The sequence below is a fragment of the Macaca nemestrina genome, chromosome 18 (genome assembly GCF_043159975.1).
Source record: "Macaca nemestrina isolate mMacNem1 chromosome 18, mMacNem.hap1, whole genome shotgun sequence".
NCBI lineage: Eukaryota > Metazoa > Chordata > Mammalia > Primates > Cercopithecidae > Macaca > Macaca nemestrina.
Genome location: NC_092142.1, coordinates 18,090,636 through 18,103,534, shown reverse-complemented (window position 1 = coordinate 18,103,534; position 12,899 = coordinate 18,090,636). Strand labels below are relative to the sequence as shown.

The 12,899-nt window shown below is 39.3% G+C and overlaps 1 protein-coding gene across 4 annotated transcripts in view; it reads left to right on the top strand.

Moving 5' to 3' along the window:
- LOC105464273 (SMG1 nonsense mediated mRNA decay associated PI3K related kinase) overlaps window positions 1-12,899 on the top strand; it is a 113,684-nt gene that overhangs the window by 63,800 nt on the left and 36,985 nt on the right. For all 4 annotated transcript variants that reach the window (XM_071084181.1, XM_011711994.3, XM_071084182.1 and 1 more), the window contains 11 exons: window positions 315-424; window positions 1,400-1,547; window positions 1,917-2,076; window positions 2,804-2,924; window positions 6,404-6,652; window positions 7,479-7,763; window positions 8,885-9,029; window positions 9,138-9,276; window positions 10,860-11,090; window positions 11,200-11,377; window positions 11,951-12,112. In XM_071084181.1, coding sequence (XP_070940282.1) covers window positions 315-424; window positions 1,400-1,547; window positions 1,917-2,076; window positions 2,804-2,924; window positions 6,404-6,652; window positions 7,479-7,763; window positions 8,885-9,029; window positions 9,138-9,276; window positions 10,860-11,090; window positions 11,200-11,377; window positions 11,951-12,112 — 1,928 coding nt within the window. The remainder of the gene's footprint in view (window positions 1-314; window positions 425-1,399; window positions 1,548-1,916; window positions 2,077-2,803; window positions 2,925-6,403; window positions 6,653-7,478; window positions 7,764-8,884; window positions 9,030-9,137; window positions 9,277-10,859; window positions 11,091-11,199; window positions 11,378-11,950; window positions 12,113-12,899) is intronic.

Below are 12,899 nucleotides of genomic sequence, written 5' to 3'. Positions count from 1 at the left end.
AGTGTGTTAGGCTCTGAGGAGAACAGGGTGCAACACATGAAAATAGGAAGGAGACACAGGGGTGAGTCAACTCCACTGAAAGCTTGTAGCTGTGACTTTCTGGTTTGCCACTCCAGTTTGAGTACTAATTAAATGGTAGTCACATCTTCAACATAAAAACCAAAATAGTGACATCCTCGTGGAAGGAATTTTGTCAGAAAAATGCTCTGTACTTTGCTGTCTTCCTAGAATTTGTTCTGTTTTTGTTTTTGTTTTTGTTTTTTTTTAAATGGTTCCACGGCTGCGAAGACAACCTAACGATTTTTTAATTACAGATCATTAAGCAGCTTTGAGTCTGGAAAATTTGTTGAATGTACCGAGCAATTAGAATTGTTACCAGGAGAAAATATCAATCTACTTGCTGGAGGATCAAAAGAAAAAATAGGTATTTGAGAAAATAGTTTTAAAATTATTTTAATGGACAAGTTGCTCAGAATGTTTGGCTTAGTGTTATTTTACTGGAAAATCTGGAAGTTATTTTACATTTTTTGGGGGGGCAGAATCCCAAGTGAAGCAACAAATTTAGGGCTGCCCTATTTATGTTTGATTTGGGAAATGAAAAGCAGTTAAAATTAAGTCAAATAAAAAAAATGGCCACCTTAATACTTTGAGATTTATCTAGCTGTTTTGTTTGACAAAGGACAAAGTAGTGTTTCAGCTAAATATTTTTCTTGGCTTTCATCTTGATGTGGCTCATTAATTAGGTTCTTTATCACAAATGGAGCACTTTATAAAATGTTATTAAAAAGTTTAATGAATATTCTGGATTGAGCAAGATTTGCTAATGCAGGTCTAGATTTGTCCCCTTAAATAGTAGATTGACTTACTGATTTTCTTTTTTTTTGAGACAGAGTCTCACTCTGTCACCCAGGCTGGAGTGCAGTGGCGCGATCTCGGCTCACTGCAACCTCTGCCCTCCAAGTTCAAATGTTTCTCCTGCCTCAGCCTCCTAAGTAGCTGGGATTACAGGTGCCTGCCTCTGTGCCCAGATAATTTTTTGTATTTTTAGTAGAGACGGGGTTTCACCATCTTGGCCAGGCTGGTCTTGAACTCCTGACCTTGTGATCTACCCACCTTGGCCTCCCAAAGTGCTGGGATTACAGGCGTGAGCCACCAAGCCCGGCCTCGACTTACTGATTTTTGAGCCTTTGAAGGCAACTGCTTTTTAGGTGTCTGAGGTACAGTAATTTTATATGAAGTAGTGATTTTTATATAGTTCTCAGTAATGCTTATAGTGTTTAACTGCCTTAAATATTAAAGGAGCTATTCATTGGTGATTATTTTTTAATAATGCCAAATATAAATCAAAATTTATAATAAAAGCACATTAACTTAATGACATTTTATTTAACTTCTGTAGACATGAAAAAACTGCTTCCTAACATGTTAAGTCCAGATCCAAGGGAACTTCAGAAATCCATTGAGGTTCAATTGTTAAGAAGTTCTGTTTGTTTGGCAACTGCTTTAAACCCGATAGAACAAGATCAGAAGTGGCAGTCTATAACTGAGTAAGTTTACTCTTATGGAGGTAAATGTACATTGTGTATATCATGTGATAAACATACATTGGGTGAAGAAGGCTGGAAGGAGAGTTACTAAATTACTAAATACTAGTGCTAATAGCTTCATTTTAGTTGTAGAAGTCATATGATACATGAATGCTGCTTGCCAACATAAACTGAGGTTGAAATGAAATAAAATGTAAAAGTCCCCAAAAGCAAATGACTTGCTAATACCATCTTATTATAGAGCAGGCTGCTCCTCTTACTTCCCCCTAACTTTGGATATCAGTTTGATAGCATGTTATCAATTGCTTTATTTTTTGAGTGGTTATGAATTGTAATTTTCATTAATCAACAGTAAATATTTTGTTTCAGAAATGTGGTAAAGTATTTGAAACAAACATCCCGCATCTCTATTGGACCTCTGAGACTTTCTACTTTAACAGTTTCACAGTCTTTGCCAGTTCTAAGTACCTTGCAGCTGTATTGCTCATCTGCTTTGGAGAACACAGTTTCTAACAGACTTTCAACAGAGGTCTGTATATTTTTACAAGCACATTCTTATGACTATTAATGGCCATTACTGTAGAACAAAGACCTTATTTTTTGAGTTTTTTGATACAGGATTTGTGGTTGGACAAGCTAGTAAATCCAGAGTCTAACATGCTGTTTTCAGGCAGTCTTTCATTTGGGAAGTACATGGGGCAGATGGAAGAACCTGAGATAATCTCAAGGATGGCAAATTGCTCAATTTTTTTTTTTCTATTTTTGGGGTGGGAGGTGGTGTATGTAAAGACGGTTCCTTTAGGCGGATTACGTAAATTTTAGATTTGCTGCAAACAAAGATCTCTCCTCATCCCAAATGGGGTAAAGTTCAACCAGAGATGGGGGCTTCCGAACAAATGATGATCTTTGAGAACCTCATTATAAAGCATTAGTTGTAATGTTTTTCTGCAATTTAGCAGTCTGCTTTATAGTAAATGTGCTGTGATTTTTTTTTTTTGTAATGTGCTTTATTGATAAATTAGACTTCATATTCTGAAGAAGGTTTCCCTTCAAAACAAAAGGCTTTCTCTTACTGTTGCTTGCCTCTTATAAGTAGAAGATAAATGATGTAAGGGTATAGTATAATAGATAAAACTACTGTAATCAGTCTGAAGTAGCCAAACTATATTGCAGTCTTGGACTTAAGACTTGCTATGTATCTGCAGACATATGAAGAGCCTGTTTTATGTTAAGTAATTTTGGTTTTTCTCTGGCAGGACTGTCTTATTCCACTCTTCAGTGAAGCTTTACGTTCATGTAAACAGCATGATGTAAGGCCATGGATGCAGGCGTTAAGGTATACTATGTACCAGAATCGGTTGTTGGAGAAAATTAAAGGTAAGTGGTTTTTTTTTTTTTTAAGAGAAAATTAAAGGGGTGTGTGTGGGGTTTTTTTTTTTTTTTAATTTTGCTTTATGGAGGTATATGTTACACATTCTAAGTGTATGGTTTGATGAGTTCTAACATGTCTTCACTTGTGTGACCACCAATACGATCAAGATACAGAACACCGTCTTACCCCAGAAGGTTCCCTTGTGGTCATCTCTTCATTTGCCCTGTCAGCAGTTACTGATTTGCTTTCTGTCACTATAAATTAGACTTGTCTTTACTAAAGTTTCATGTATGTGAAATCATAACATGTTCTCTTGTGTTTGGCTTCTCTTTGGCATGATATTTTTAAGGTTCACCCATATTGCATGTATCAGGAATACAATCTTTTTTATTATTGAGTAGTATTCTTTTATATATATATACCACAGTTTATTTCTCCCTTCATCCTTTGATAGATTTTGGGGTTTTTTCACGTTGGGCTATTAAGTATAAACCTGCTCTCAACATTCATGTGCAAGTCTTTTGAGTGGACGTATATTTATGTTTCTCTTGAGTGAATACGCCTTGTTGCGTCACGTGGCTTAACTTGAAAAAATTTTAATCACTGTGGTGCATATGTAGTGATTATTATCTCGTGTTATTTACATTTTCTTGATGATTAATGATGTTGAGTGTATTTTCATTTGCATAGTGGCTACTGTGTATTTTAGTTTTCAAATGTTTGTTCAAATTCTTCACCCACTTTTAATGAAGACATAAGACTTATTTTTGTATTCTGAACATAAGTTCTTTGTCACATAAAATGTACTGTGAATGTTGGGTTTTAAATACTCCAAATGAATGGCTAGAGAATTGCTATTTGTGTAAATATTTATATGTCAAAGGGATGCTAACAATTTACTTTATTGCTCTAAAATAGAGAAGTTGCCAGAATGCTGTAGAGTTTTAGTGGAAAACGTGATAGTTGGTGTTACTGAGTAAATTTGAGTGTTAAATGTCAACATAAGCTAACGGCCAAGATAGGGACTTCTACTGCAGGGTGGTTCCTTGCAGCTGTGACTCAACTGGTCCTTCACTGCCAAACATACCTGGGGTTGGATTGTTGGCCTGATGTTTGCAAATTGAGGAACCTTAGGGCAAATCACTGAATTTCGGAACTGCTTTCCTTTTCAATTATATGGGGATTACCCCACTTTTGAGATACTTGTAAGGATTATATAAGATGAAGAAGTGAGACAAGGTATATAAAAGTCCTAGAACAGAGTGTGTCGTATAGTATGGCTTCACAAGTACCCTCATCTCTTTTCCAGTCCTTTTTTTTTTTTTTTTGAGACAGTCTGACTCTGTTGCCCAGGCTGGAGTGCAGTGGCACCATCTTGGCTCACTGCAACCTCCACCTCCCAGGTTCAAGTGATTCTCAAGCCTCAGCCTCCTGAGTAGCTGGGATTACAGGCATGAGCCACCGTGCTCAGCCAGTCCTTTTTTTATATCACATAAGTTTTTAAATTGAGAAGAAAAGTCAGTAACCATCAGTTATATTCAGAGAAAGAACTCCATTCCTCTTCATTTTTATTTGTTTATTCAGCAAGTATTGATCAAATGTGCTTTGTACCAGGTACTGTGCTCTACATTGGGATATAATGGTGATCAAGGAGATTGTAGATTCTGGCAGGGAAAACGGACATCAAACACGGCGACCCGACATAGCGAGACCCTGTCTCTAATAGAAGAGTTTTAAAAAGCACCTGGCTGTGGGCCAGGTGCGGTGGCTCACGCCTGTAATCCCAGCATTTTGAGAGGCCAAGGCGGGTGGATAATGAGGTCAGGAGATCAAGACCATCCTGGGTAACACAGTGAAACCCCGTCTCTACTAAAAATACCAAAAAATTTGCCAGGCATGGGGGTGGGCACCTGTAGTCCCAGCTACTCAGGAGGCTGAGGCAGGAGAATGGCGTGAACCTGGGAGGCGGATCTTGCAGTGAGCCAAGATCGCGCCACTGCACTCCAGCCTGGGCGACAGAGCGAGACTCCATCTTAAAAAAAAAATTCACCCGGGTATGGTGGCGTGTGCCTGTAGTCCCAGCTGCTTAGGAGGCTGAGGTGGGGCGGATTGCATGAGCCTGGGAAATGAGGGCTGCAGCAAGCTATGATCATGCCACTACACTCCAGCCTGGGTGACAGAGTGACACCCTGTCTCAAAAAAACAAACCCACAACAAGGAATAGCAAATAACGAGCGCACCTGATTTAATCCTAGGAATCAGAAAAAGACTTGTGGGGAAGTTACATTTAAGCCGAGAGTTAAGGAAGATAAAGATGAGGAAGAAGGCAGGCTGACTTGGTTAGAAAAAGCATGTGTGCAGGCCAGAGAAAATAATGATTCTTAGATGACTCAGTTCACCTAAGAGAGAGGAGGAAGAGAAGGAGCACTGGATGAGTTTGGGATTGGAAATGAATGCAGGAAGGCATCAGTAACAAGCCAAATTCCAGAGTTTGGAATTGTCAGAATGGCAGTGAGAAGTCATCAGAGGCTTATAAGCAGGGAAGTTAAATGTTCAGATTTACCCTTTGTGTAATGTCACTTCAGTTGCAAGTTGGAAAATGGACTAGAAGAGTATAAGAATGGGGGCAAAGGGACCTAAGTTAGGGTGAAGTCTGCTAAAGAGGGTAACTAGGGTGGCAGTAGGGGAAGGAAAAAGCAAATGGGCTATGAGGGTTGAAAGTAAAGTCTGTGATGGTGGCCAAGTACTTCCACAGGCAGCCGGCTGATCCTGTGCCCTTCCTTGAGAAGGGGAAAATGGAAAAAGGGAGTAAAAGGTTTGGAGGGTGGTGGAAAATGAACTCCATTTGGCATGACTGACATTAGTGGAAGCCCACTTGAAATAAATAGAGTGTAGGTGACCAGTTGGCAGGTGGGATTCAGATGTCAGGTCTGGGTGAAGATTGAACGGTTGTCAGCGTTTCTGTGGTAATTGAAGACACAGGAAAAGATGATGATGTCCAGGGAGAGTGTGCAGTGGGAAGAGTGGAGAGCCTAGAACTGAGTCCAGGGAGCACCAGTGTTTTAACAGATGAGTGATGGAAGAGAGAGACTGAGGATTCTTCAGCAAGGTAGGAAAAAAACCAAGAGAATGGTTGTAGGGCAGAGGGTACTTACAGAAGAAGTGCATGGGGATGGTTTAGCCTTCCCTGCTTCCTTGCTTTCCCTACCTGTTGGCCCAGGCTTTTTGCCAAAGATTCAGAAACGAAAAAGAAATTTCTTGAAATGAATGACTTGACTTGACTTCATTGTACACATTTAATTTAGCAAAACCTGTTCATTGTATCTCAAGCACTATGCTAGCTGCTAGGGATTTGAGGATGAATTATCTTTGTTTCGGGAGGTGGTATGGAAGAGGGATAGTTGGGGAATAATTTTTTGGCCATGTTTCCATGCAGTCTGGTTTAGACAAATCGGGGTCTAATAAAACGTTTTCTTCTCCTCAGAACAAACAGTCCCAATTAGAAGCCATCTTATGGAGTTAGGTCTAACAGCAGCAAAATTTGCTAGAAAACGAGGGAATGTGTCCCTTGCAACAAGACTGCTGGCACAGTGCAGTGAAGTTCAGCTGGGAAAGACCACCACTGCACAAGATTTAGTCCAACATTTTAAAAAACTATCAACCCAAGGTCAAGTGGATGAAAAATGGGGGCCTGAACTTGATATTGAGAAAACAAAATTGCTATATACAGCAGGTTAGTAAAATTAATTATGGTTAATACATGAGTATAATAAAAATCATGTATATGAATGTTACTGTGTATGTATGTTATAAGATAGTAATAGGAAAGTTGATCATTTCCATCTGTTGAAGAATATTTGCATCCTGAATAATAAGTTGCTTGTTACTGACTTACCTTTATAATTCTATGGTTTTAAAAGAATTTTGTTGCAATGTATTACAGTAAGAAATACTTCCAGAGATCACTGATCACTGATTTTACATGTTTTTTTAACTTTACTATTTTGGGCCAGGTGCTCATGCCTACAATCCGAGCACTTTGGGAGGCCAAGATGGGAGGATTGTTTGAGCCTAGGAGTTTGACACCAGCCTGGGCAACAGAGTGAAACCTCAGCTATACTGAAATTCAAAGAAATTAGTGGGGTGTGGTGGAATATGCCTGTAGTTCTAACTCCTTGAGGGGCTGAGGTAGGAAAATTGCTTGAGCCTGGGAAGTTGAGGCTACAGTGAGCCCTGATTGTGCTACTGCACTTCAGCCTCGGTGACAGAGCAAAACCATGTCTCAAAAGAAAAAAAAGTTTAGTATTTTGGCTGGGCATAGTGGCTCATGTCTGTAGTCTCAGCACTTTGGGAGGCTCAGGCAATAGGATTGCTTGAGTCCGGGAGTTTAAAACCATCCTGGGCAACATGGTGAGGTCCTGTCTCTATTTTTTTAAGTTGATTATTTTACACTGAAATAATGTCAGTCATTTGCATTTTTGTTTGTTTTCTAACCCAAGTGCCTCCCTCCATCATTTGCTTTTAAAGTTTCTAAGTTCTGACTTTGTGGTTTTCTGTAGGCCAGTCAACGCATGCAATGGAAATGTTGAGTTCTTGTGCCATATCTTTCTGCAAGTCTGCGAAAGCTGAATATGCAGTTGCTAAGTCAATTCTGACACTGGCTAAATGGATCCAGGCAGAATGGAAAGAGATTTCAGGACAGCTGAAACAGGTTTACAGAGCTCAGCACCAACAGAACTTCACAGGTCTTTCTACTTTGTCTAAAAACATACTCACTTTAATAGAACTGCCATCTGTTAATACGATGGAAGAAGAGTATCCTCGGATCGAGAGTGAATCTACAGGTAGCGTTTCTTTGTTAGCTTTAGAATATTAATTTTAGAAGCTATTTTTTTTTCTGTTTTAAAGTTTATAATGTTATGCTGGCTATACTTTTCCATAAAAAATATATCTGTGGAAATTGAGTTTACTTTATTGTTGGGAAATAACTAAAACATATTTAGAATTGAATGCCATTTTGGAAGTCACTGAACTCTGCCCCCAGGCTATTTGCTTTTATGGACTTAGATATTTTTGCTGACAATAAAATCCTGCCCCTCGTATCAAAAAATTTCACCTCACAATAGAAGGAGCAACAAAGATTTAAAATAGTTACCTGTGTTCGTATTGATTGGTGGAACACAGAAACTATAGAAAGATTCCAGTTTCCCATTCTCATGCTAGTGCTAGTAACAGAAAGATACCTTACAGATAGGGTAGTTGATTCTTTCCATGTTTGAGTGCCTGTTGTGGAAGGCACCATTCCCCTGTCTTTAAAATTTGAGAGAAAATTTGGGAGATGATTTTCGTTGCTGAAACGTGAGAGTATACCTTAATTTTGTTGTTCTGAAGTCTGAGAGTTTAGTTACTTACATTGGTGTTAATAGTTTTGATAGGGTCTTGATATTCTTAAAGGATTTGTCTTGTCATCATTATAAATCTTCATCTTGGTAAATGCACTATAGCAGGCAGTGTCTTCACCTCTAACAAGGGAATAAAGATGTTTACCTCATGAGTCTGTATGAATGAAATGGTATACTCATCACCTATTTATTATTTTTGCCAGAATGATTAAAGTGAATCTGATCATGAGGAAATAGCCAGTCAGATTCATAATGCAAGACGTTCTACAGCACAGTTGACACCTGACTGTTTACAGTGTTCAGTGTCATGAAAGACATTGATGTCTTCCACAGGAGATAATATAATCTTACTTGGGAAGCTAATGAATTCATTTCAACATACCAACCTTTTAGACAACAGAATTCATATTTGTGCCTTATCAAGTTATGTACAGTAATATTATGGAACTTTTGATTGTTTGCAGATAAAAACCTAAAATGCTAATGGGAGTGTCATTAGGAATTTATGAATGTAATGTTGTTGAGTTCTTTTATTATAATTATTTTTTTGTCCATTATGGCAGTGCATATTGGAGTTGGAGAACCTGACTTCATTTTGGGACAGTTGTATCACCTATCTTCAGTACAGGCACCTGAAGTAGCCAAATCTTGGGCAGCGTTAGCCAGCTGGGCTTATAGGTGGGGCAGAAAGGTGGTTGACAATGCCAGGTATGTTTAAATGTGTAGTTTATGCATTGCATAAATAGATATTTAAATGTCTGCTGATATGGTAAAGTTTTGGTAGCTAAAATACTGATGACTTGTTCATTTTTATAGTCAGGGAGAAGGTGTTCGTCTGTTGCCTAGAGAGAAATCTGAAGTTCAGAATCTGCTTCCAGACACTATAACTGAGGAAGAGAAAGAGAGAATATATGGTATTCTTGGACAGGCTGTATGTCGGCCAGCGGGGATTCAGGCAAGGAAAACATGGTGCTTGGGGCAAGACTGCTACTCCAAATCATTGATTTTGAGAAAACTGATCATATATATTTGATAAAATATTGAATGGGGCTTACCAATTGTTGTTGTAAACAAAAACTTCTACGTTTTAAGATGAAAATGAGTTATATTTTTCTAAGAAGAATATACTTCTTTTGAGAAAATAAGGCATTTCCTTAGAGTCCTGTTAAAAGTAGGTGAAGTTGGCCTGGCATGGTGGCTCACACCTGTAATCCCAGCACTTTGGGAGGCCGAGGTGGTTGGATCACTTGAGGTCAGGAGTTTGAGACCAGCCGGCCATGGCAAAACCTCATCTCTACTGAAAATACAAAAATTAGCAGGGTGTGGTGGTGCATGCCTGTAATCCCAGCTACTCGGGAGGCTGAGGCAGGAGAACCATTTGAAGGTTGCAGTGAGATCACACCACTGCACTCCAGCCTGGGTGACAGAGTGAGACTGTCTCAAAAGAAAAAATTAATAAGTGAAGTTCATTTTAGGTAAATTAAATTTCTTTTTAACTTACTCATCAGAAATTGTAGTTCTTAACCCTTGGTTATGAGCTTTTAAAATATGCCAGTGCATGAAACTTACCCCCATTTATTCTGAATGAGACATGTGTGTGCATGTGTGTGTGTGTGCGTTTAAACTTACTAAGTGATGCTAACGTGCAGCCAGTGTTGAAAATGGACTAGATGATCTTAGAATTCACACTCTATCCCTTCAGAGTTCCGTCAATTTTAGAATGCCAATCTATGTTATTTAGTTGCAGTCCTCAAAGGCATGGATTTTATTTGCCAAACTAAGCTATATCGATCAGTTCTTGCTGTAAACAGCAGCGTATCTAAGTCTCTGCCTAAGCTGGTGTCTGGTACGTGCACAGTACTCTGAAGAGAATGAGGTTTAGTATATGTATTCTGTGTACATTCAGCTTCAAACTTTTGAGCAGATTGTGCTTAATTTTTTGCAGGCATAGGTGGGCGCGGTGGCTCACACCTGTAATTCCAGCACTTTGAGAGGCCGAGGCAGGCAGATCACCTGAGGTCAGGAGTTTGAGACCAGCCTGGCCAACATGGTGAAACCCTGTCTCTACTAAAAACACGAAAAAGCAGCAGGGTGTGGTAGTGGGCGCCTGTAATCCCAGCTACTCAGGAGGCTGAGGCATGAGAATCGCTTGAACCTGGGAGGCTGGGAGGCAGAGAGGTTGCAGTGAGCTGTGATCATGCCATTGCACTCCAGCCTGGATGACAGAGTGAGACTTTGTCACAAGGAAAAAAAAATTTCTGCAGGCAGAATACTGTATTGTAACTTGGAAGCATTTAAAGTACAACAAAACCCCAGAAAAGTCTAATCTTTGCTAAATGCTTGTATTCTTCTTCATTGGCTTCATATTAGTAAATGTATCATAAAGAGAAGCATACTGACACTGACTTAGTTTATATAACACTAAATTTGGGATAATTTTATATATGAGAAGAATGTTTTTATGATAGTCAAATTGCATACCTTTTTCCCTTTTCAGTTTGTATTTAAAATAGCATTTTGTGCACAATTTCTTTTCAGGATGAAGATATAACCCTTCAGATAACAGAGAGTGAAGATAATGAAGAAGATGACATGGTTGATGTTATCTGGCGTCAGTTGATATCAAGCTGCCCATGGCTTTCAGAACTTGATGAAAGTGCAACTGAAGGAGTTATTAAAGTGTGGAGGAAAGTTGTAGATAGAATATTCAGCCTGTACAAACTCTCTTGCAGTGCATACTTTACTTTCCTTAAACTCAACGCTGGTCAAGTATGTAGCACAGTGTTCTAAGAAAATTAATTTGGAAACTTTTTCTTACTAAACAAAAATAGTGTTCTGAGTTATTTTCTTATTTATTCCCCTCATCTTTCACTCTTAGATTCTTTTAGATGAGGACGACCCCAGGCTGCATTTAAGTCACAGAGCGGAACAGAGCACTGATGATGTGATCGTCATGGCCACATTGCGCCTTCTGCGGTTGCTCGTGAAGCACGCTGGTGAGCTTCGGCAGTATCTGGAGCACGGCTTGGAGACAACACCCACTGCACCGTGGAGAGGTGACACCTGCATAAAATGTTTCTGGAAAAATTGTTTCTCATTAGGATATATAAGATTTTAAAAAGTGGTTTCCTTATGTTTATTATTTGAATGTGTAAAAGAACAGCCAGATTAAGTTCCTAGGACACCCTGCACTACTTGTTACATCACTAGGACTTTACCTCCCACCTTTCCAAGAAATGGGAAGCTGAAAGGCAGGAGCTTTTTATATACAAAATGAATTTTGGAGAGGATGGTGAATAATTTTCAAAAGGTTTTATATACCCTCTGTAAAAATTGTCTGTGTCTGCCTTGTTTGTAGGCATTCACAGAAGATAATTTCTCCACAACATTTTTGAGTTTCCCTGGACTTTGATTACAGCCCTTTATCTAAACCAACCTTAACCAGACTTGCAAATCAAGAACTGGTTTATTGTGTGTGGTTCTTTATTATCACAGGGAGAAATCTGAACTCTTAAAATTTGTACTAATGCTGACACACATCAGGTTTTCTCTGTTTGATCTGCGATGCTGATAGTTTCTTCATAGTTTTAAATAACTTTAAAGCATCTTTCTCTCTTCTCCTCCTGAAGGAATTATTCCGCAACTTTTCTCACGCTTAAACCACCCTGAAGTGTATGTGCGCCAAAGTATTTGTAACCTTCTCTGCCGTGTGGCTCAAGATTCCCCACATCTCATATTGTATCCTGCAATAGTGGGTACCATATCGCTTAGTAGTGAATCCCAGGCTTCAGGTATGGAATATTCAAATATTGCTACTTTTAAGTATAAGTTATTGTGCCAGTAATTTTAGTTAGGTCAAAGTTTTTAAGCCTTATGTTCCAGAGTCGTTAGAGTTTGTAGGTTTTTTTTTTTTTTTTCTTTTTTCTTTTTTGAGATGGAGTCTCACTCTGTTGCCCAGGCTGGAGTGTAGTGGTGCCATCTCAGCTCACTGCAATCTCTGCCTCCCAGGTTTAAGCAGCTCTCTGCCTCAGTAATTCCCGAGTAATTGGGATTACGTGCACGTGCCACCACGCCCAGCTAATTTTTGTACTTTTAGTAGAGTAGGGGTTTCACCATCTTGGCCAGGCTGGTCTTGAACTCCTGACCTGGTGATCCACTTACCTCGGCCTCCCAAAGTGGTGGGATTACAGACATGAGCCACTGCGCCTGGCTGTAGGTTTTTTAATAGTAATAATTAGCATTTATTGAAGGAGGAACTACTATGTATCTGGCACCAGGACATGTGCTTTACACATTACCTGTAGCCTTGACAGTAATCCACCAAGACGTGGAGAAATAGAGTAACTCTGCCAGGCTTACTGAGCTGTTACTGGTAGGTAAGAATTGTACCGAACTTTTGGCCAGGTGCGGTGGCTCACAGCTGTAATACCAGCACTTTGGGAGGCTGAGGAGGGTGGATCACTTGAGACCAGGAGTTTGAGACCAGACCAGCCTGGACAACATGGTGAAACCCTGTTTCTATGAAAAAATACAAAAAATTAGCTGGGTGTGGTAGCACACACCTGTAGTCCCAGCTAT